Raw genomic sequence first — 24,543 nt, 5'->3', positions numbered from 1 at the left:
TCAGCAGCGATGTCACAATGGCTTGATTGTCCCACAATTGGCTCACATAAAAAAATAAAACTTGCAATATTGGGACGAGCCCAGAATCCTATTTCCAACAGTGGCCAACCCAGATCCCAAGTAGCAAAACAGATTTTGTGCTGCTTATCCTAAGATTAAGCCATCTCCTCAAGCCATCTCAATAATGGCCTATGAACGTTTTAGGAAATTATGAATTCTCAATTTTCTCTATTGCTCTTTTTAATACACTTGGTTCTGTCAAGCACATCCTTATTTTCTGTTTTCAAAAATACTCCTAGGCCTTGCATTCAATTATAGGCAGAATTCAAACACGCTGACAAAATAATGGCCATTAGGCCATGCTAACTACTGAAAATTACAGGCAGAGGAAGACTTGCTACCCTATTTGAATGTGTTGCACCAATGGCCACATGTCATTACCAAAGAGTGGCGTTTACCGTAACATTATCTCCCCCCATAACCTTGAAATGCTAAGAGTGTATCCACATGGACTTTCAAGGTTGATAGAATACATTTTGACCTGTTGCTTACGAAATGGAACTGCTCATGAAATACTGGGATTTTCTTGGACTCTGCTAGTACGGCTGAGGCAGGTACACATGAGCAAACTTAATTAAGGCTTGCAAAAGTTATCAGAGAGAAGATCACATCAGTCTGAGTTAAGCCTCTAAGTTGAAAGTTTAAAAAATAGAGTACGAATGAAATATATTAGTTTCTTTCATGTCAAAAGAAGAGAAGGCGTGAATGGGTCCAGATTTGATCTAAACACTTAATACTTCACTATATTATACCCAATCATTATCGATAGTCACCATCTAAAGAATCTTAAAGGACATTCGGTGTATGAAAGATTTATTGTTTGATGTACATAAGACTATTTTTGTTAGCTTGATTGAAGCTTATTACTGCTTGTGACTATTAAACCCTTGAGCAGTAATAAACTTCAGTTAAATTTCAGCTTTTGCTACTTTTTTTTTTTTTCACTTCTCCCAAGTATTCTGTTCCAAAAGCTAGCTCAGAACTGCACAGAGTACACACAACATATTGGGTTGTATAATTCCTATTCCCTGGTACTTGTGTATACCAGTGAGAACTTCACCACAGACAACAAATTATTAGCCACGTCAAGGGTTATCTGATTATGCACAGTAGGGAGTGAGAGAATGAAACAACCTGATAAACAGAAACATGATGGCAGATAAAGCCAAATGGCTCATCCAGAGCATCCACCATCTCCTCCTCTCCCTATTGGCTAAGGCTCTTAACATTTGCATCTCCTCTTCCTATAGGCTAAGGCTCTTTATACCTGCATTGTGATGTCACAGAGCTTTATGGTTATAGAAACATAGATACATGATGGCAGATAAAGGCCAAATGGCTCATCCAGTCTGTCCATCTGCAGCATCCACTATCTCCTCCTCTCCCTATTGGCTAAGGCTCTTAACATTTGCATCTCCTCTTCCTATTGGCTAAGGCTCTTTACACCTGCATTGTGAGGTCATAGAGCTGTCCATACGCAGTAACCATTATCTCTTTCTCTCTCCGAGAGATCTCATGTGTCTATCCCAGGCCCTCTTGAATTCAGACACTGTCTCTGTCTCCACCACCTCTTCCGGGAGACTGTTCTACGCATTTACCACCCTTTCTGTGAAAAAGTATTTCCTCAGATTACTCCGATACCTTTCACCTCTTAACTTCATCCTATGCCCTCTCATTGCAGAGTTTCCTTTCAAATGAAAGAGACTCGACTCATGCGCATGTCTCTATCATATCTCCCCTCTCCCGCCATTCCTCCAAAGTATACAGATTGAGATCTTCCCCCTACGCCTTATGATAAAGTCCACAGACCATTTTAGTAGCCTTCCTCTGGACCGACTCCATCCTTTTTATATCTTTTTGAAGGTGCAGCCTCCAGAATTGTACACAATATTCTAAATGAGTTCTCACCAAAGTATGAGTGGAAGGCAGCATGGGTAGGGTTACCATATGGGTCCAGAAAAAAGAGCAGGTTTTCCAAAACAAAGCAGGGGTAAATACAAAAGTAAACTCAGGCGTACAGTATTGTAAATAGATCAATAGAATACACACTAGGCATATACAAAACAATTCACCAGAAAAAGGAGGACACATTGAGGCATCCAGGTTTTACTTCCATTGCTTTCAAGTAAAACCCAGATGACTTAAATCAGTGGTCTCAAACTCGCGGCCTGGGGGCCACATGCGGCCCGCCAGGTAATATTTTGTGGCCCTCGGTATGTTTATAATAATCACAAAAGTAAAATAAAACAGTTTCTTGCTATAAATGACAATATTATTATTAAGACTTGGCTAAAAGGAAATATTTATAAACTATAAAGCGTTTTACCTCATGCAAAATTGTCATTTCTTTAATAAGATATTAACTATTTTTTTCTGAGGCCCTCCAAGGGTGTCAGGTCAAAAGCGCGCCGGGACAAAGGCGTGAGCAGACAATTGAGCGCAGCGCGGAGGCACGCGCCGAAGAAAATTACTGTATTTAGGGCTCCGACGGGGAGGCGTGGGGGGGAACCCCCCCACTTTATTTAATACAGATCGCGCCGCGTTGTGGGGGGTTTGGGGGGTTGTAACCCCCCACATTTTACTGAAAACTTAACTTTTTCCCTGTTTTTAGGGAATAAGTTAAGTTTACAGTAAAATGTGGGGGGTTACAACCCCCCAAACCCCCCACAACGCCGGCGCTATTTGTATTAAGTAAACTGGGGGTGCTCCCCAACAAATCCCCCCATCGGAGCCCCTAAAACAGTAATTTTCTTCGGCGCGTGCCTCTGTCTTGCGCTCAGTTGTCGGCGCGCGCCTTTGTCTTCCGCGTTGTTGTCTATGAACCCCTCCAAGTACCTACAAATCCAAAATGTGGCCCTGCAAAGGGTTTGAGTTGGGGACCACTGGCTTAAATTAAGCACTATTTACAGAATCTGGCCCTGTGAGTTTAGCAGAGGGATGCAGACTGCAAGCTCTGACAACCGTGGCCCCCTGCTGGTTCACATTCACCCAACCAAACCTGAGTTTTCACTTTCAATTTTGGGTTCCGCCAAAACCAGATGATTTTAAGGAACTGGAAGAATTGGGATCCATTAGGTTACAATTTTTAGTGGGAACCTCTGTGCTACATTTTTAAAATGGAACGTTTCATGTCTATACAGCAAGGGCGTTACAGAAAGTTTAGGGATGTTTGGGAGCCATTGGCTAAATTTTGTAAGGAAGAATAATTGATTTTATTTTATAGACTTGTAAAAATACACATCCAGGGTGGGTTGGGGGGGGAGGGGGAAGGGAGTTGCATTGGAACTTGATTCAGGGTATATATGGCTAGTTTCTTCTGGGGTTTTTTTTTTTATTTGAGTATTGGGTGGGAGGGTGGGGAAAAAAATAATTGTCTATTAATGTTTGAAAGTTTATTGTGCTTGTCTTGTGATATTTTATGTCTATGAATTACTTGTTGCACAACTGTAGTTTGAAAATCTAATAAAGATATTTTTTTAAAAAAACCAAAAACAGATGATAAGTTTTGTCTGCAGATTCGGGTTTGCCTGAAACTGGAAAAAAAAAAGTTCTTTTGGTCAGGCTCTACCTTAAAAGAACATAAGAAGAAAAGAATTGCCGCTGGGTCAGTCCAGTGGTCCATCGTGCCCAGCAGTCCGCTCCCGCGGTGGCCCTTAGGTCAAAGATCAGCGTCCTAACCGAGACCAGACCTACCTGCGTACGTTCCAGTTCCGCAGGAACTTGTCTAACTTTGTCTTGAATCCCCTTATTACTCCCTACGTGTGTACCTATATTTTATATAAATACATGTGTGCATTGCATCTCGACCAATGTCCCGCCCAAGTTGCATCCCCAGGAATGCCTAAATGCAGATCATATAAGAGCAGATGCACTTTTCCATGTGCCTATTTTTTTTTTTTCACATCTATATCTATGTGCAATTTGGTAAAAGTCATTTTCTGCATGTAAACTTCCACGTGTGGAAAATTGCAGGGAAAATTGTACTGTACCGCAATAAAGACAAGTCGTCAAATCCAAGTCTGGGATGACAATCCTATATAATAAAAGTCTAAGCGCGCATGCGCACTTAAGAGTTTTGTGATTCCTGGCTCCGTGAGGTATACCTCCGTGCTGAATTCGATTTTCGAACACGGAGGCAGGCCAGAACACGGAGCAACTCCCCCCTCGCTGTCACTCACCGCCAGAGTGCCGCCTCACTGCTGCCGCTGATTCGGAGGGGGAGGGGGAGCACAGGCGCACCTGCCAGCATCTTCTTCTCACCCTCCTCCCTCTTGCCTGCTCGCTCACCCGTAAAGCCCTGTGCAGTGCTGCCGCTGGCCTCGCCGTCTTCTCTCCACTCTGGCCCGCCTTCCTCCAACCGACTCTTCTCGGCCTTTGTAAGCGGTACCGCTCCCCCAATTCCCCTTATCTCAGTGGCAGCAGCAGCAACGGTGGCCTCGGTAGTTTTCGCAGCCTTCCATCACCAAAATGGCCCTACTGGCCGAAGTTTACTTTTAAGTTACAAGCCGCTGCGGCGGCTCCTCTCATGAGAAGGCTTCCGACGCAGGCGGCGATCGTGAGAGGGGCCGCCATGGCACATTTAAATTTCAAAATAAACTTCAGCTGGTAGGGCCGTTTTTCCTATGATCGAGGTGGAGAGCAGGGAGGCCAGAGACTAAAACTAATCCTGCATGCTATATCGCGGCAAGGGAAGGGGGGGGGGGTGCGGCAGGGAGCTGGCGGGGAGGGAAAGGGGGGGTAGGGGGAAATGATGCTACTGCTGCACAGGGATATGGAGGGAAAGCAAAATACCGCTGCTGTTGCTGCACAGGAAAGTTGGGGGGGGGGGGAGGAAAATGCTGCTGCACAGGGAAATGGGATAGGGGCAGGGAGTGAGACTGATAGAGAAAGGATAGAAAGAAAGACAGGGGCAGAAAGAAAGACAGACAGACATATATTCTAGCACCCGTTAATGTAACAGGCTTAAAGACTAGTATATATATATTTTTTTAAATCGAATTTTCCCTCAATTTAGGAAGCATTATCTTGTTTGCTATTTATTCAGCTGCCAGTCTTGTAGCTGAATGGGAAGTATGTCCTACGAGTAATACACTGCACAAAACAGGCTAGATTCAGCCTTTCCAGATTAATATTTTGATCAATGAGAAATTCTGTAGAGCGTGGAGAATTAGATTGTACAACAAAGAAACAGAAACTATATTGTGCAAGAAAAAATATGGGGGATGTAAAACACATTTTTCATTTTTCTATTTTTAATGTAACCAGAGAAAAAGAGGCTCAAATTATTTAAACTGATTGTACCGTACGTAAAGCAGGACTCTCAGTTTCCCACAGTAATTTTGATTACGCTATTACTTCCGTCGTACTTTGACCTGCATATATCTTCTTTGTTGTGATGGTTCCACAAGGTCTGCTAAATTGGAGGAAGAGTTCTAGCACTTAGGGGTCGATTTATCAACATCATTAGAGGTAACACATTGAATATACTTAGGCCCTCACGGCTGGATTCTTTATGTGGCGTCAATATCGGCAGCCATCTAAAAAGCAGCTGCCAATCACATGTCAATCACACAACAGTGTTGCTGAACTAATCGCGACAAAGAAATCTCCCTGCTGTGATCAGCTGAGCGGCAGCGGCAGGGAACCCCTGAATCCCACTGCAAGTCAACCGGCAGGAGGGATGCCCACTCCCTCCCACCACCACTCCTGCCCCCCCCCCCCCACACACACACACACTGTGCGTGGCAGGAGTGAGGTCCACTCCCTCCTGCCACAAACTGCAAAAGAATCCCTGGAAGGAGGGATGCTCAATCCCTCCCCTGGCAGGAGGGATACTCAATCCCTCCTGCCACACACAGTGAAACAATCCTCGGCAGGAGGGATCCCCACTCGCTCGTGCCGGCACCCCCCCCCCCGAACAACCTTCCAACATACTGCCCCTAACCACTTTTCCAGGCACTCAGTTTTTGAGGTTGGGGGGGGGGGTTAAAAAAAGATTATGCAGGTCTCAGTCTGGGTGGGAGGGTGCTCAACCCTTTTAAGTTAATCACATTTGAAGTCTTCAAGAAGAGAGTGACTCCAGCTTGTTGACCTTTATTTCAGCCGTTTGAAACTGACCTGAAACTAGGTTCTACTAATAAATTCTGAAATATTCCAGGGCAACCTGGTCCCCCTTAAGAAAAAAATTAAGTTCCTCTTTTCCAAAACAGATGGCATCTTAATATTACTGAGAATAGATTACCAGTTTTATGACTCTTGTATTATTACTTCTGAGTGGTAACTTTAGCTTTTTACACTCTCTTTTCTCTGCAGGGCATCTTTATAAAATCAAAACTGCTATCCCTATGCAGTTATATCCCCTCCCCTTCTGCCCTAGGACTTAACCCCTTCCTATTGTAGAGGGAAATCCTTTTAAATCCAATAGGAGGAAATTTTTTTCACTCAGAGAATAGTTAAGCTCTGGAACACATTGCCAGAGGTTGTGGTAAGAGCAGATAGCGTAACCGGTTTTAAGAAAGGTTTGGACAAGTTCCTGGAGGAAAAGTCCATAGTCTGTTATTGGGAAAGACATGGGCAAAGCTACTGCTTGCCGTGGATCGGTAGCATGGAGTGTTGCTATTCTTTGGGTTTATGCCAGGTACTAGTGACCTGGATTGGCCACCGTGAGAACGGGCTACTGGACCATTAGTCTGACCCAGTAAGGCTATTCTTATGTATCTATTACTTCCCTTCCTTTCTTGGGCATCTTAAATCCTAAATTGTAAATCGCCTTGAATCGGTATTGGGTAAGCGCAATCCAGAAATTCAGATTCGATCAGAGTTGTTACACCTACAGGAGGAAAAACCTTAAAATAGGATGTAACCGCTCAGTAAATCTAACAGAACAGTTACAAAGCATACAATAGATTGTAAAACAGATACACTTTCAAGCCTATTCCCTAAAGTGTGGTACCAGTACTGTATTAATGTGGATGTATTAGCTTTAAACTTGGCTTAACCATGCAAGTTAGTGAATTTGTTCAATTAAAATTAAGGGAGTGCAGCAATTAATACATGCATTAATCCGCATTAAAGTTAATGCAACCCTTGTTAATTTAGCATAGGTTACCATGCTTTAATGAATAGGTCAATTTCATAGAAGAGGGCGGTATTTTCAACATTCCCCCCCCCCCCCCACACACACACATCTCATTACTTCTCTCATTTAAAGCAGATCTTTGTAATAACAGAACATGGCATGGATCTTTACTGCAGAATCGAGAACATTTTGGAAGATTAACACTTCTCGTATATCTAATAATGCAGAGAAGGGAAACATTGGAACTATAAGAGCTCCTTACCATGAGATAAAGTGATGTCGTCTGTAGTTTATTAGTACCTATTAGAAGATTATAAATCAATACCTCTCAGTACCACATACAATGTGATAGCACTAGGAAAGCAGAGTAAAACAAATAAATAATTCCTGTTACAGGCAAAGTGTTTCTTTAATATCTGGAAATTATTTGAAGTGGTATAACTGAGTTTGGTGGGGAAGAGGAAGATTCAACAGGAAAGGAACATCTCAGTAGTACGAGGGGGTGCTGCAAAGTTCTCAGCCCAACCAAGAAGAGAATGACGTGGATATGGTTCAATCAATGATCTGAAACAATGTCAAAATGTAATTTTGCTTCTGCAAATTGGCACTTAAGGATATACAATAACCCCCTTTTCAGCTAGTGGCAAAATAACGCTCAGAATTTAGGAAGTTGGTTGGTTGGGCTGAGAACTTTTCAGCACCCCCTGGTATGTAATAAAAGTGAGCCAAGTCTAGGACAATCAAGCCATTGTGACATCACTGATGAGGTTGGCTCTTATTGGTGGAATGAAGCATTATGACATCACAATCTCAGCTCTGGTTACCAGAGACTGAAACTCTTCACACTACCAGGGAGTGCTGAAAAGTTCTCAGCCCAACCAAGAAGAGAATGACGTGGATATGGTTCAATCAATGATCTGAAACAATGTCAAAATGTAATTTTGCTTCTGCAAATTGGCACTTAAGGATATACAATAACCCTCTTTTCAGCTACAGTGGCAAAATAACGCTCAGAATTTTGGAAGTTGGTTGTTTCTCATCTATTTCTCGCCTTTTTTTGTGTGTGTCTTGTTTTCATCTCCCCATTTTCATGTCTCCCTTCCATATTGTCTCTCTCGCTCATCCCTTTCCCCCCCCCCTCTGTTTTCGAAACCTATCTTGCCTGCTCCTCAGTCTTCTATCACCTTAGTTTACTCCTCCAGGGTTTTAGGACAACGGTCCCTATGAAAACACACCACGCATCAAAGAACATTTCCTTCCCAAGATGAGAAAGAAAAAGACAAAGAAAGGTTAACAGCGCTGGGTATTTGCAGAGTGGAGGGTTTGCAAAGATCAAGGTTTGTTGCACAATAAATAGCAGACTCCTTGATTGGAATAGGATGAGCCTTCTTTCAGGTCTGGCTGACTTCATCATTTTTGTTTTAAATGATTCATAGAAACTTAAAGCAAAAAAAAAATAAAAATCCACAGAGCTGAGTTGGAACCTTTTCATGGGTCAATTCCACAGAGTCTTGACTATTAATGAATTCCGAGTCCCTTTCTTCCCATGACCCTCCCCCAATCCTCCCATCTTCTTATTATTCACTCTCTGACATTTCATCTGTTTCTTGTGCTTCCCAAGATCAAAGCCATGAAAAGCTCTGCCATCGAAACAGTTGTGACTGTTTATCCGTAGCAATGAATATTTACTATGCAACATGAACCCCGTCCTATTCTCATCCATTTGTTAACATTCAAAGTTTTCACCTAAGCCATAATGTTTCCCATTAACTTAGATACCAATAGGTCAAAATATTCCTTGTGATAATAAGATGTTGGTTGTTTTTTTTTAAATTCCAAATATCCAAGCTAGATGTTATCATGTGAATTAACTCAGTTATGATATTATTGTCCTGGTATGGGTTATCTCCAAGGCCAGATTAAGGTTAACTGATACCCTAACCACAGCCCAACAATGGTAACCTTTGGCCTTTCCCTTACTTAACTGACAAGACATTAACCCCCTCGTTTACAAAGGTGCGCTATGCTTTTTAGCAAGCGCTAAACGCTAGAGCATGCATGTTATCCTATGGACGCTTTAGCGTTTAGCTCCTGATTGGTGAGGCCCGACTTTAGTACAGGAAGAGGCGGACGGAGCATACCGCGAGTGATTTCCTTCACTCGGCGGCGCTCCGGCTGCTCTCTCCTGCCTCTCTGGCTGCCCTCTCCTGCCCGGTCTTTCGCGGTCGGAAAATCCCACGCATCGCCAACCGCGAACGACCGGGGGAGCACTGTATGTTGCCAAACCCTACACTTTGATACAGTATTGTACCTTCATCTTAAAAATTGCTTGCGATAGGAATACCGCTAAGTATAATGCACTGAACAATATTTCACGAGGCACTGCGATGGCACACTGTCACTAGATATTCTGTCCCGTGAACATTAAGACCATAGGAACGTAGTGAAGATCTCACTTTATGACATCACATTTCATTTGAACCGAATCGAGTTAAAATAACATGAATGGTACCGAGGCTGTTAAGTAGAGAATGACACGGTGGCGGTTTACCCGCGGCCACCGCATTTTAGCCGCGGGTCACCCGCCAAAAACGGGGAAGAAAACTAGCAGTCGCTGCGGCGACGGGGACAAGGCCATTCACCGCCCGCGGGGTGGTTAATGGGTCTTGTCCCCGCAGTGAGGCATGAAGGATCGCGCGGTCCCCGCAGCTCACACCCGCCTGCCCAATCGATTCTAGTGTTTAGCCAGCTCTCTCCCTTCTCCTCACCTTAGTTTGTAGATTTTCTTTTTCGGCGACCCGCACGCTATCAGAGAGCCACGCACCCGCCGCTGCTCAGTTTCGATCTTCTGCTCTGACGCAACCGGAAACAGGAAGTTGCAGCAGAGCAGAAGATTGAACACTGAGCAGCCGCGCGTGTGCGGCTCTTTGGGAAAGCGTGCAGGTCGCTGAAAATGAAAGCCTGCAAACTAAGGTGAGGAGAAGGGAGAGAGCTGGCTAATCACTACGATCGATTGGGCAGTCGGGTGGGGGCTGCGAGGACCGTGCGATCACCCGTGTTCCCGGCTCAAACTGTAAGGAGGGAGTGAAAGGGAAAAGGATTCTGGGCCAAGGGGATGAAAACGGAAAATGGATGCAGCGGGGACGGTGACGGGGCGGTGAAAGGGATGGCGGTGACGGTGACGGGGCGGTGAAGGAAACGGCGGTGACGGGGCGGTGCAGAGGATGGTGGGCCGGTGACGGGGCGGTGACGGGGACAGATTTTTTCCCCGTGTCATTCTCTACTGTTAAGCTCTTTCTAGCGTGCAAATATGGGCTTCCACCCTCAGTACTGATTTATTATTTCAATATCTCAAAATCTTAGGCCCTGTTTTACTAAGGTGCACTAACAGATTAGCGAGCGTTAATCAAATTAGTGCACGCTTAACGCTAATGCGTCCATGTTAGTCTATGTAAAAGAGGGGGGTAAGTGGTCTTAGGCGCCGGTAAGGTTTCCTTGTAAATGTATTGTCTGTTTAATACTTCTTATTCTTTTGATGAATTTTCTCACTTAAAGGGTTTTTTTTTTTTTTTTTTGAAGAGAAAGGTGCTACCAATTAGCTCCATTTACGGTAGCTTGTGGTATTTTCAGGTCATTAACCCCCCCCCCCCTTTCTCCCCTCCTTTTTACTAAGCCGCGGTTCAGGTTTCTCCTGCAGGCTGCAACACTAAGGCCCTCTTTTACAAAGGCACGCTAAGCGTTTTAGCGCACGCTAAATCAACGCGTGTGCTAACCACTATCGCATCCATAGGATAACATGCACACGTTAGCGTGTAGCGCATGGTTAGCGTGCACTAAAGAGCTTAGCCCCACACGAAGAATACATCTGTTCACCTACCCGACAATAAAGGCCTGCCACCACAAAAGATTCCTGCCCAGAACCCTCACCTCCCAGGCCGGCAAATGGAACGATTGGCTGAGTAACGTCATCACGCACTCCTCAACCTACCTCCATTTCAGAAAATTGATAAAAACGAGTTTGTTCAATCGATTTGTAAGCTAAGAATTTTATAGCACTGCAAATTAACCTTAAGAACTATATAGCTTCCTACTTCTTCCATTATATAAGATTGTATAGATGTCTTTGAATTGTTGACCTCTCCGCTGATTGTCCAGCGCTTCTTGTTGTAAACCGCCTCAAACTTTTCATGGCTTTGGCGGTATATAAAAATAAAATTATTATTATTAAAAGGTGAGGGGGGGGGGTAAATGCTCGACGCTGCTCCGAGGCACATAAGATTTCTATAAGCATAGGAACATTTAGTGCCCCCAATCCACAGTAGAAACTTCTACTACGGCTTAGTAAAGGGCAGCTTAAGATTGTAGTAGGATTAATCATTCCCATTCTTCTGATTTATTTTATTATTCCCTGTTACGTCAGCTTCCTATGCCCTGAATATTCTTTGTCTCTTAAATGTGGACTATTAGAATCATGAATTTGGTACATTTTCTTCTTAAATGTGACTAAATTCCCTTTTCAAATTTTGGCCTTTCTTAAACTTAAACGCAAATTTAAAAACAAAACAAAAACTTACCCCCTCTTCTACTAAGGCGCGCTAACCGCCAACGGGTCCATAGACTAACATGCACGTGTTAGCATTTAGCGTGCGCTAAATCAATTAGCGTGCGTTAAATCAATTAGCGCGCGCTAAATCAATTAGCGCGCGCTAATCGGTTAGCGCACCTTAGTAAAAGAGGGCCTTAAGATCAGAAATCAAATGCCAAACATGTGGGATTCTGGTGCAGTGGTTAGAGCTACAGGTTGTGGGTTCAAATCCTGCACTGCTCCTTGTGCAAGTCACTTAATCCCCCAGAGCCCCAGGTACCATTAGATAGCGTGTGAGCCCGCTGGGACAGACAGGGGAAAATGCTTGAGTGCCTGAATGATTTGTAATCCGCATAGAATTGTAGGATAGGCGGAATATTTTTTTAAAAATTCAATTCTTGTCCGAATTATGCTCCACTGAATTTCCAAATGGCTTGAACTGAAGTTGAGAAAGAAAGCGCTGTAATCCGAGGAAGCGTACATTATGGGCTCCTTTTACTAAGGTGCACTAGCGTTTCTAGCGCACGCCGGATATTACTGCGCGCTACGCAGCTCAAGGCTGGCGTTAGCATCTAGCGCGCAGGGCAATGTAGCGTGCGCCATTCCGCGAGTTAATGCCCTAACGCAGCTTCATAAAAGGAGCCCTATATCTCAGTCTGAATGCTAGAAATTAACCTCCCATTTTACAAAACCATGCAAGAGGTTTCTAGCGCTGGCTGGCACGCTGAATGCTCTGCGCTGCTCCGAAGATAGCGTTCCTAGGAGCGTCAGATCAGCGCAGAGCATTCAGCGTACTAGCCAGCACTAAAAACCTCTTGCGTGGTTTTGAAAAAGGGGTGGCGGGGGTTATTGTTTGACGTCACATATGATAAATAACAGGGATGATGCCACCTCTCTACATGTCCTATCTTAAAACAGTACCTCTTAAACCACCACAACACACTGAAGCGTTTAATAGGACTCTTAAAAAAGCAAATAAGAGGATTACGGCCAATATTTTGTTAGAAAATAAAGTGTTTATTAAGAAACTATATATACTGAACACCCCTCACATCTTTGTGAAAATGGAATATTCCATTCTCATCCAATACAAGAATAGCTGTGACATGAAAAGTGTGACTGGAAAATTCAGGAATGGAAAGGCTGAAAATGAGGTAACGTGGCCTTACAATAAAAACAGCAGCCTTTAGGACTCGTGTGCAAGGCCGCTTGTGTTTTGGACACCAGAACTGAGCCAGATGTTCATCAGTACCCAATCAGAAACCTTAGTCCCAGCAAAACAGCAAAACTATAAGCACTGTTCATTCCCGTGCCAAGTTCCTGGCATTATTACAGGAGATCCAGGAAAATTACCTACGTGGGCTATACACAGTCCTTAGGGCAAGTACTGCATTTTTGTTATGCCAAAAAGAGAAAAAAAAAGGTTGCAGAGAGATTCCCAACACAAAGGCCTGGATTCTATAAATGGCACCTGAAAATGTAGACGTCTACCGGCAGTTAAAAAAAGAACGGCACCAGAATCGCGCTTCTGGAGGCGCTTTACAACGCCTAACGCCACTGGAGGTACGATTCACGTGAAAGATAGGCACACCGGGAATGTAGGCCTTGAAAACCCTGGCCTACATTTCCGGGGGACTACCTTTCCCGAAGGCGTCATTCCATAAATGGCTCCATTGAGCGATTGGCACTTGGTTGGCGGCCATTTTTAAGGCGGCCACCGCCGACGATGCCATATATGGAATCCGGGCTAAAGTGCGCTTGAAATAGGCTCTGTTCTTACATGCTGACCTTGTGTAGTCTAGGAAAAAAAAAAAAAAATACCACCTCTGACATCACGAGCCCCTCTCAACATAATTATAGTATTTCATCCTCTTTGATATCTGATACAGCTCGCTATCACAAACCAATAAGAACTCAAATTCGTATCAGCCAGTTAATATAATTCAAATATCAACTCAAATTGAAATTATTATTTTTTAATCTGTAGATCAATGGCGAGTAAAACTAAATTGGAAACAAGGAAATTCAGAAAATAGCAATTATGATGTCTATCAAGGACCTTCCAGCCTTTCAATTGTCATTTGTCTCCACTGGTATCCAATTCAGTTCAAACCACCAAAGACAGGATTCTGTTGCAATAGGGACAATGAGGGCTGGCAGATGAAAATGTATATAGTTTCTGTAAATAACGCCTAAAATTAGCCCCCTCTTTTACTAAGGTGCGCTACGTTTTTTAGCGTGCACTATACACACACGCTAAACGCTAACGCGTGCATGTTATCCTATGGATACGTTAGCGTTTAGCGCGCGTGTAGATTTAGCACGCGCAAAATGCTCAGTGCACCTTAGTAAAAGAGGGCCTAGGTGTGGTTCAGGTGTTTAGCGTCACGGTGCTCAGCGCGATTCTGTTATACATAGGGCTCCTTTTACTAAGGCGCGCTAGCGTTTTTAGCGCGCGCTAAAGATTAGCTTATGCTAAGCACGCACTACATGAAAAATACTAACGCAAGCTCTATGGAGGTGCTAGCATTTAGCGTGTGTGGTACTGTAGCGCGCGCTAAACCCGCTAGCGCACCTTTGTAAAATGAGCCCATAGATGCACTGTAGAGAATCATACTCAGCGGCATCCCTTATAGCAGTGTTTTTCAACCTTTTTACACCTGTGGACCGGCAGAAATAAAAGAATTATTCTGCGGACCGGCATCAGTCCGTAGACCGGCGGTTGAAGAACACTGGGCTAAGTCGTGGACCAGACCCCACCCATCTCTACCCAAACACCACCACAGACCCCGCCCCCATAATAGTACTAATTGCACCTTGCACGTCCTGGAAGCCTTCCCTCTGATGTTGCAACGTCAGAGAGAAGGCTTCTGGTTCAGGCGCAGGATGCCCGTAGGAGCCACTGCCTGTGGCTTTGTGCACCGAATCAGTTAGGAAGAGGGAGCTGGCTCGAAGATAATGCCGCATCGATTGCACCGTGGACCGGCGGTTGAAGAACACGGGGCTAAGTCGTGGGCCAGACCCCGCCCATCTCTACCCAATCTCCACCCCAGACACCGCCCCCATAATAGTACTAATTGCACCTTGCACGTCCCATGCCTCATCTGGAAGCCTTCCCTCTGACGTTGCAATGTTGCGACGTCAGAGAGAAGGCTTCCGGTTCAGGTGCAGTATGCCCGTAGGGGCCACTGCCCGTGGCTTTGTGCACCGAATCAGTTAGGAAGAGGGAGCTGGCTCGAAGATAACGCCGCATCGATCGCACCGTGGACCGACGGTTGAAGAACACTGTTTTGGGCCTGATGTACGTGCTGGCCTTGTGGACCGGCAGGAAATTTCTGTGGACCGGCACTGGTCCATGGACCGGTGGTTGAAGAACACTGCCTTATAGAATCTCCCCGTAAATCCTCCTTCTCCTCTTTCCCCTGCCCCCACCAAGGTCCCCAATTCCATTCCCCCTTCCAACCACTGAAAGTGTGACTTTGAGAAGGTCCCTTTTAGCCTGTCCGCCTTCAGTCTTGCATTTCAGGCTCTGTGAGGCAAGGTTTCTGGAACTGTGTGGACTTTCTTAGCCACTGGTATGCACTTTTTATACAAATACTTCAACTACCACTAGGTAAATGGCAGACTATACACAGTTCCCAAAGTGCCACTTTGCTGGTGGCATAAAGAAATGTCATGACCTACAGGAGATTTTTACCTCCTAATCTTATAATGGCTTTAAGAAATCCTAACCATCATTAGCGTGGCAAGGAAAGGACAATATGCTCTGATAATCAGTGTTTAAATTCTCCTTCCCAGGCAGTAAAAAACAAAACACCAACAACAACCAAAAATGAACACATAAGAACTTACAAAACATTGCATGTAAAAATAATCACATTTTTTTTCCTACTAAAAAAAAAAAATAAAAATCAATAGCTTGATTGTTTCATCTTTCACTATGCGCGTATTTGCACATAAAACTAGGAACTTGTTGCCTTTTCTTACCAGTCTTCACTCTGCTAGTGACCTCCAAGGCTCACAGTCCCTAAATATGACATCACATTATGTTGCCATGGTAAAGGATGATGACATCATTAAGAGAGTGATGCGAAGTCACAGGTTCACAAGGAGAAATCAAACACACATTCCAAACAGAGAAAACACAGCTGATTTAAAAAAAAAAAAAAAAAGTACAACTAGCTTTTATTGTTAAGATAGCTCCTTATCGGGTTTGTTTCCTTTTTATTTTTCTGCCGTTGCTGCTGCTGTTCTCGTGCGTTGCGCAAACATTTAGAGAATGCAGTGGCCGCTGGCGTTAGAACAACCCTGGCACCGTGAAAAGGGAAAAATCTTTCTGCTGTTTTAAAGTTTACAGGTGAAAACAAGTATAGTCTTGCGAGAAAAACTTTGATCCAAAAGACCAGGTTCTTTAATTTTCCCCCTCATTTTCTGAGAGTACAGCCTAAACGTGACACCAATACGGGGAGGGTTAGAAGCTCAAAAGACGTGACGTCCTTTGCTGAAATAAACACCGACATCCTGGACATATATGCCTTGATTAAGAGGTTTGGGATGTCCAGGGAGGCTTATTGTGTTCAACATAATTTCTCTGAAACCTATAAAAAAAGAAAAACACAAAGGCAAAATAAAGAAAAGAAAAAGAAAAATTGAAAAAATATATATATTTAAAAGAAAAAAATAAGTAAATTAACAGCTTTATCAACATAAGAGTACAGTTAAAAGAAATCAAACTGCATAGTACAGAGGGCTGTGCATTGCATATTTGTGTTTTTTTTTTTTGGGGGGGGTCATTTTATTTTATACTGTTTATTTTCTGTTTGTTTATTTATTTGCTTGAAATGAAAAAAGAAACAAACAGAACAAAAATGGGGAAAATGGTGTTGGGAACCAAAAATATTTTTTAAAATCTCCTCAATTTTGTCTCCCATTCTCTGACACCCCTCCAGAAACCCCTTCCCAGTATTTTATTCCATCTATTTACTTATGCTGGTTTTTACTAAACTACAGACGAGCTTCTTACCGCAGGCTGTTGAGGTAAATGCTCTGATGCCCATAGGCCCTCTTTTACAAAGGCGCACTAAGCTTTTTAGCGCACACGAAACACATGCTAAACACATGCATGTTATCCTATGGACACGTTAGAGCATGCATTGACTTAGCACACGCTAAATTCGCACTAAAACGCTTAGCGTGCCTTTGTAAAGGAGGGCCCAAGGGGTGTTAAGCGTTTTAGCGTGGGTTTAGAATGTACTAAATCAACATATGCACTAACTGCTAACGCGCCCATAGGATAACATGCGTGTTTAGCGCACGCTAAAAAATATAACGCACCTTAGTAAAAGAAGGGGTTAGGATCTGAATGAGCGTCAGAGCATTTACCTCGCCAGCCCGTAGTAAGAAGCTCTTCCGCGGTTTAGTAAAAGGAGCCCTTAAATGGCAACAGGAGCAGTCATCAGCTATTCCTGCTTTACCACCATTATTTTTTCAAAATGGTAGTAGGCTTTATAGCCCCAAGAGGGCAGCAGTGAGGGGAGATCATTCCTGTCCTATTTCAGATGAGTGGCTGGGATGTGATGTTCTAAGGAAGGCCCAGAGGGCCGGCAGAAAATGGCCAAGTGAAAATTGTTTTCAGATTTTTTAAAAAACAATTTTAAATTTTTCATTCATTTGCAAACTGAAATGAAATAAAGCAGGAATTTTTCAATAATATTTCTCTTTTGTTCCCAGTGAAAGCACATCCCTAATACTATGTATCTCGATTATAGATAAGATTTCAATCAAGTAAACACTAAAAAAAAAATGTTTATCATTTACCATTAAAAGTATTCAGATAAATACAAATGCAGTTTATAAAACCAATTTGAGATTTTAGTTTTTTTTAAAATCAAAACTAGCTAAGAACAAAAATGGGTATTTCCATGCCAACTGATCCACAATTGACATCTTCTGCGGATCCCAAAAAAGAGGCCCACATAACGGGGGCCCCTAACTCTGGACCTGGTTGAGATCATGCCCCAAAACTTTGTATAGCTTCATTAGAGGTCCCAACGCGTCCCCTGAAAAGTTTTCAGCAATTTCTGCTACGGTCAATTGGGGAGTTGTGGCCCACTTGACATGTTGTTATTTTTAAGGGCCCTCTCGCTAAGATGTGTTAGGCACCTAACCAGCTAAAAGTGGTATACCACCTGCCAAAAATTATTGTTAATTTTATTTGAGGTGGCATGTCTGGCCATTCCTGCAATAATCAGTATGCTACGTGCTTTACCGTGTGATGACTGGTCATGACAGAAATAGCATGAGAGACTTTGCTGCCTTCAAAATGGCTGCTGGTGACACTGATATTTGCAGAGGTTTGGGGTTTCTCGTTTGTATATTAAAACTATGCCAGCTGGGCTCTTATGCTGAGGCAGGTAGCTGTTAGCAAACATGTACAAGGGTGGTTTGAAAAATTAAGGGCCCCTTTTAGCGTGAGTCGGTGCGGTAAATGCTCCAGCGTTCATAGAATTCCTATGGGCGTCGGTCTACTTACCTCATCAGTCCGCGCTAAAAAACCTCTAGCGCAGCTTGATAAAAGGGAGGGGGGGGACAAGTTAACAAATAATTTAAAAAAAACCCCCAAACAATTATATTTCTCAACATAGGCCCTCTTTTACTAAGGGCTCCTTTTACAAAGGTGCACTATCGTTTTTAGCGCACGCACCGGATTAGCGCGCGCTACCCGAAAAACTGCCGCCTGCTCAAGAGGAAGAGGTAGCGGCTAGCGCGCATGGCATTTTAGCGCGCACTATGTGCGCGCAAAAATGATAGCGTGCCTTTGTAAAAGGAGCCCTAAGGCGCGCTAACCGATTAGCGTGCGCTAATCAATTTAGCACGCGCTAAATGCTAACACGCGCAGATTAGTCTAAGGATGCGTTAGCATTTAGTGCGTGCTAATTCGATTAGCGTACCTTAGTATAAGAGGGGGGATAGTCTCCATCAAGTGTCCAGTTTTCTATCATTGATACAAAAATAGAAAAGGGCCTTTTTTATCGCAGCTTAAAAATGGCCTTAGCGTGTGAGACACCTGCTCAAGGGCGCATTAAGGCCATTTGTTTACTGAAGCTTAGTAAAAGGACCCCTAATTGCAGTAGACCAATGACTTCCAATGTTCCAGGTGGAGGTATCGAAACGGGTGGCTTGGGCAGGATGGGGGAATTTCTATAAGAGGTGCCTAAGTAAATAGGCCCCCAAATTTAGGTGCCTAGCTTGGGCCCCCATTTACAAAGCCGCTAACGCGCCCATTATATTATACGGACGCGTTAGCATTTGGCGAACGCTAAAATCAGTTTGCGCATGCTAAATCGGTTAGCGCGCCTTATTAAAAGGACCCCAAAGAGTCCGCTCTTTATTTTCCCCCCTACAAGAAACTATTCCTGAAAGGAATCCAGTTTTTCACAAAACAGAATCACTGACAATATGCTATACTGAATTGCCATAAAGTCACAAAACACTAGCCCAAAAGCAAAGGGCTCCTTTTACAAAGGAGCGCTAGTGGTTTTAGCGTGTGCTAAAATGCCACGCACGCTAGCTGCTACCACCTACTTTTAAGCAGGCGGTAATTTTTCGGCTAGCACACGCGCGCTACCTTTGTAAAAGAAGCTCTAAATATTGCAAGGGTTGAACGAAAATATACCAAAAGGGGACAAGTGGCTTTCTGAAGTCTGGGACACCTTTTCCTTATTTCTAAATATCACCCATAACAATCTCGGCTTTGATGTGATAGGACTTAACTCGAAAAAACGAGAAAACAAATCACATTAGAACCTTTCATTTTTCTGCAGCTTCTACCTACGGTTTAAGGGAGATTTATGCAGTAAGCATCTTAATTGGGCAATTAAGCACTGATTTGACATTTCCAGTGGGTAAATCAGCACTACTGGGGGACAGTCGCCACTTCAAAAGGATTTGGTAGGCTTTGGAATGCTTTCGAGGGATTTCAAAAAAGAAACAGTAATTGGAAATGCCATAGAGTTCCTCCCTCGTCATTTTGATTTGTTGATCTCTCCAGCGGCGAGGGATGTGTTTTGAACGCTGGGCCAGATCTTCCAACACCGTGAGTCACAATACGCAGAAATCTGAGCGCTTTTCTGCTTTTGTTTGTTTGGAGATTTTAGCCTCTCGCCATTAAGATGTTTCGCCGTCTTTTTGAAAGTTCAAACTGTAAAGCAAAATCCTGGCTGTCTTTGGTCCCAGCTTAAAACTTATTTGAAACGTTGACGCCAATGCTACAGAAAACAAAGTTCTCCTTTTGCAGTATGTGGGGGTTTGGCCAGTTTGGGCCTTAAATGATATTCGTCGTTGATGCGAGGTGTATGTTATATGTAATTTGATTTGCTATGTAAGTATGTCATTTGTTATACCTCCTGTTTTACTAGGGTTCGCTAACTGATTAGCGCGCGCAAATCGGTTAGCACACCCTAGTACAACAGGGCCATAGTGTGTCTATGAAGTGTTTTGTACGATAAATGTCAATTTTTATTTTGTATGTTAACATGTAACTCGCCCTGGATAAGGGCGGGTGAGAAATAAACATTTTCTTGAAAAGTGTTGCACAATAAGAAACTGCATGAAAAAGAACCCAAGATTGGAAATAACCCCAAGATCTTCCCTCACACGTAGGGCAAAGGAGCACCAGGGCTCAGCGCATATCGTTTTGAAAAGCTGGTGCCGACAGGGCAGGAAGAAATGGGGATCGCTCCTGCTCCCACTCAGTGGCGTGGCCCTTCCCCCACCCTATTCTCCACCCCCTACCTCCACATGCTCCTTCTCTGCCCCCTCCTGTTGCACGCGCAATGCTTCCCTACCCCCTTGCCTCTATACAAATCCTGGATTGAGCAACAACCCCCCAAGCTGCTGTCGCAGTAGTGTTGGTTCTTCCTCTGACATCACTTCCTAGCCGCGGGGTCCAGGAAGTGATGTCAGAGGAAGAGCCGACACTGGAGCGACAGCAGGTGGGGGGTTGCCACTCACACAAGGAACGTTACAAAGGTATGATGGAAGGGAAGTGGCATGCCTGCATGGCAGTGGGAGGGGGGTAGGGAAGGAGCGGAGGCAGAGAGGAGGATGGATGCCTGCGCCCTCACCTAGAGGGCGCCCAGGGTGGACAACCCCGCCCGCCCTAGCGACGCCACTGCCCCCACCACATCGCCAAGGGATCCTTTTACAAAGCTGCACTAAGGCCCTCTTTTACTAAGGTGCGCTAATTGAATTAGAGCACGCTAAACACTAACGCATGCATGTTAGTCTATGGACGCATTACTGTTTAGCGTGCGCTAATCGGTTAGCACACCTTAGTAAAAGAGGGGGTAAAAGTGAACTTAGCATACCCTTATAGGGGTCTTTTCTGCTCAGTAAAGCCATTTTTAGCATAGCCAGAAAATGGATGACTTTCCATTTTCTGAATTAATGGCCACGGGCTAAATTTGCGGTTCATAGACAAAACCGCCAAAGACAAAAGCGCGCGCCGACAACTGAGCGCAAGACGGAAGCGTGTGCCGAAGAAAAAGAGTGTTTTTAGGGGCTCCGACGGGGGTTTTTGTTGGGGACTCCCCCTCTTTACTTAATACAGATCGCGGCGGCGTTGGGGGGGGGTTTGTGGGGTTGCAACCGCCCTCATTATACTGGAAACTTAACTGTTTCCCTGTTTTTTAGGGAAAAAGTGAAGTTTTCTGTAAAATGTGGGGGGTTACAACCCCCCAAACCCCCCCACAACTCGGCGCGATCTGTATAAAGTAAAGTGGGGGGGTTCCCCCCCACACACCCCGTCGGAGCCCTTTAAAACAGTCATTTTCTTCGGTGCGCGCCTCGGCGTTGCGCTCAGTTGTCTGCGCGCGCCTTTGTCCCAGCGCGCTTTTGAGCTGACACCAAATTTGCATACCCAGCAAACCTTATATTATCAGAACACCAACTAGATTGGTACATATGGGGGTCCTTTCACTAAGGCGCGCTAACTGATTTATAATAAAAATAATAAAAAACTTTATTCTTGTAGACCGCCATACCATTTAGTTCTAGGCGGTTCACAAAGGTGCGCCAGAGTTTTTAGCGCACGCACCGGATTAGCGCACGCTAGCCAAAAATCTACCGCCTGCTCAAAAGGAGGGGGGTAGCGGCTAGAGCGCGTGGCAATTTAGCGCGCGCTATTCCACGTGTTAAGGCCCTAGCACGCCTTTGTAAAAAGAGCCCTAAGGCCCTCTTTTACTAAGGTGCGCTTAGCGTTTTAGCACGCGCTTAGCGCACATTAAATCAACACGTGCGCTAACCGCTAACGCATCCATAGGATAACACGCACGCGTTAGTGTTTAGCGCGTGATTAGTGCGCTCTAATATCGCGTGCTAAAAAGCCTAGTAAAAGAGGGGGTGAGTCTGAGAAGCTACTTCTCTTAACCAATTGCTCATTTTGCCAGCCCGAAATGCAAATCGATTTAGCACACGCTAAAGATTAGCATGCGCTAATTGATTTAGCACGCACTAAAGATTAGCTCACGCTAAATGCTAAGGAACCCATTATATTCTATGGTCTGCCCATAACACGCCTCCACTATGCCCATCTCGAGCTCTGGATGCACAGAGGCTGGAACGCCTCACGAGACATCCAGAAAGGTAGTTTTGATTATCGGCACTTAGACATCCTGGTAATTAGGATGTCCAAGCGCAGACTTAGGACATTTATAATTTTTTAAATTATGAGCCCCATAGTCCCTTAATTTATCTTGCTTTTACTTTTTTTTTTTTACCTCACCCCTCTTCAGTAGTAACCAAACAATTGGATAAGTTATTCAGTTAACTTTGACAGGTCATATTCGATGGAGTTGACTTAATATCTGTTTGTATGCATCTTGTATTTGTTTCTTTCAGCTGGTAAGTGAGGGGTTAGACTTTTTTTTTTTTTTTAATGATATTAACAGTTTTAACTGTAGATGTTAAGAAGTTTCTCTCTGACTAGAAAATTATCCTCTGTGTGTGGGAGTGTGACGAGAACTAAAAATATATTTTATCAAGAGATTCCATAGCTCAATCTGTGTCATACAGTTCTGGTCACTGAAAGCCACCAACCAGGATTTCCATGGACTAGCCATGAGAATTATAATGATTCACGTCTGTATAGCGCAGTGCAATACAGAGATAAATAATTCCACATCAACATCTTCAGTCTTTCTGGGGTTGCACTTGATTCCAATGGCTGGTTGGGTCCATTTATTGAACCCCTTGTAGGCACAGACCACAGTGTGCAGCATGATACAAGAAAACCCAACACACAAAATATACAAATCTCATTTCCTCTATGGGATTTTATTGTACCACTTTCGTCATAATCTACTGTTCTGCAAATCATTTAGAAAGCTTGGCAAATAAAGTATGAAGTATAAAAGCATAATTTATTGAACTGGATAGCTTTTCAAACATCTTCAAAAGAAAGCAAGCCTGGAAAGAAGTTTCTTTTTACATTAAATTACATTAGAGATTTCTATTCCGCCATTACCTTGCGGTTCAAGGCGGATTACAAAAGAGTTATAAACGGTAGGTTACAATGGAAGATCATTGGTCGTTTCTAGAGAAGGTAAAGAGTAGATCAGGTAGTATCTGTGTGGCAGGAAGAAGGACGGAGGAAGGTATTTGTGATGTTAGAGCTGTATCTTATGTATCTAATGTTAAGCAAGTGAATGAATCTGAGGAAAACCCTCTGCATATAAACCAGAAGCCCACCCAGTAGTCACCTCTCATCACAATGGACTTCTCATCAAAAGCATACCAGATGGTGATGCAAAGCCAACGCAGTTAAGAGAAAAATACGTAAAATTAAAATGAAACAACAGAATGGCTTAAATAAGTGAAACAAAGGGGGTGTAATTATCAATGTAGGCTAGTTAACATGTTATTTTACTTGTGGGTTTGTTTGTTTTTTAACATAGGTCCCATTTTTAGCATTTGAGACCTGGAGCCAGGTTTTAGAAAGGACATTTCTCATGTATTTTAGACCAAGATCTGTTGACAAGCAGCCTATTCTAAAATACATAAGAAACAGACTCACAAGTGTGGCCTATGTCGAGCATGAACAAACTGAAACCTTGAAACAATGAATGGGGCAAAATAAGGGATAGGATTGGTTTGGTTGCAGCATTGGAACGCAGCACGGAATTTAAATGGATTTGTTGAATCGAAACGTCTAAGATGCACACGTGCTTTCTTTGTCTTTCCATCTGTCTCCTATCCTATCAGGCAGCATCTTGGGACAGGGACTTGCAATCTTTAATTGTGTCTTCCAGCACCTATCAACATTTTAGGAGACACCTAAAAACATTTGTTCACCAGATTCCTGGGTAACAGTAGCGGACACTGCCATTAAACTGTATTTCAAATTTCTTTTGTAAACTGCATAGAAATAAGTTTTTATGTTATGTTATGCCCATATTATAAAATGGCGGCTCTAACATCCATGTGGAAGAGTTGCCTAGTGGTTAGAGCAGTTAGCTAAGAATACTGAGAGAGAAACAGAGGATGCCAGTTTAAATCCTATCCTACCCGAAGCACTCTGTACCTTTTCTTTTTAAATGCGAGTCTTCCAGGGACACAAAAATCCACTCAAGTCCAGAACCCAAAGCCACCAATAATCGCCAAACTCAAAGAAGATCTGCAGATGATCTGGGATAGCCTGCCAAAGGGACCAATTGACAAGGCTGCTAAGAACTTCACAAAATGACTGAAGTCCTGTGTTAAAGCTGGGGGTGGACACCTTGAGTATGTATAGCGACTACTGTGACAGGCCGAGTGGTCACCT

The 24,543-nt window shown here is 43.7% G+C and overlaps 1 protein-coding gene across 6 annotated transcripts in view; it reads right to left on the bottom strand.

The window, feature by feature from the left end:
• The window catches only part of NTRK3 (neurotrophic receptor tyrosine kinase 3), a 1,004,345-nt gene that overhangs the window by 93,335 nt on the left and 886,467 nt on the right, over positions 1-24,543 (bottom strand). For 2 of the 6 annotated variants that reach the window (XM_033920396.1, XM_033920398.1), the window contains exon 13: positions 15,647-16,321. The exons of the other annotated variants lie outside the window; for them this stretch is intronic. In XM_033920396.1, the coding sequence (XP_033776287.1) occupies positions 16,203-16,321 (119 nt within the window). In that variant the 3' untranslated portion in view covers positions 15,647-16,202. Of the gene's footprint in view, positions 1-15,646; positions 16,322-24,543 lie in introns of those variants that run through there. 6 annotated transcript variants of the gene reach the window in all.

This window comes from Geotrypetes seraphini, chromosome 14 (assembly GCF_902459505.1).
Source record: "Geotrypetes seraphini chromosome 14, aGeoSer1.1, whole genome shotgun sequence".
NCBI classification, from domain to species: Eukaryota; Metazoa; Chordata; class Amphibia; order Gymnophiona; family Dermophiidae; genus Geotrypetes; species Geotrypetes seraphini.
Note: the sequence above shows the minus strand (reverse complement) of the source record. Positions and strands in the feature narration are given on the sequence as shown.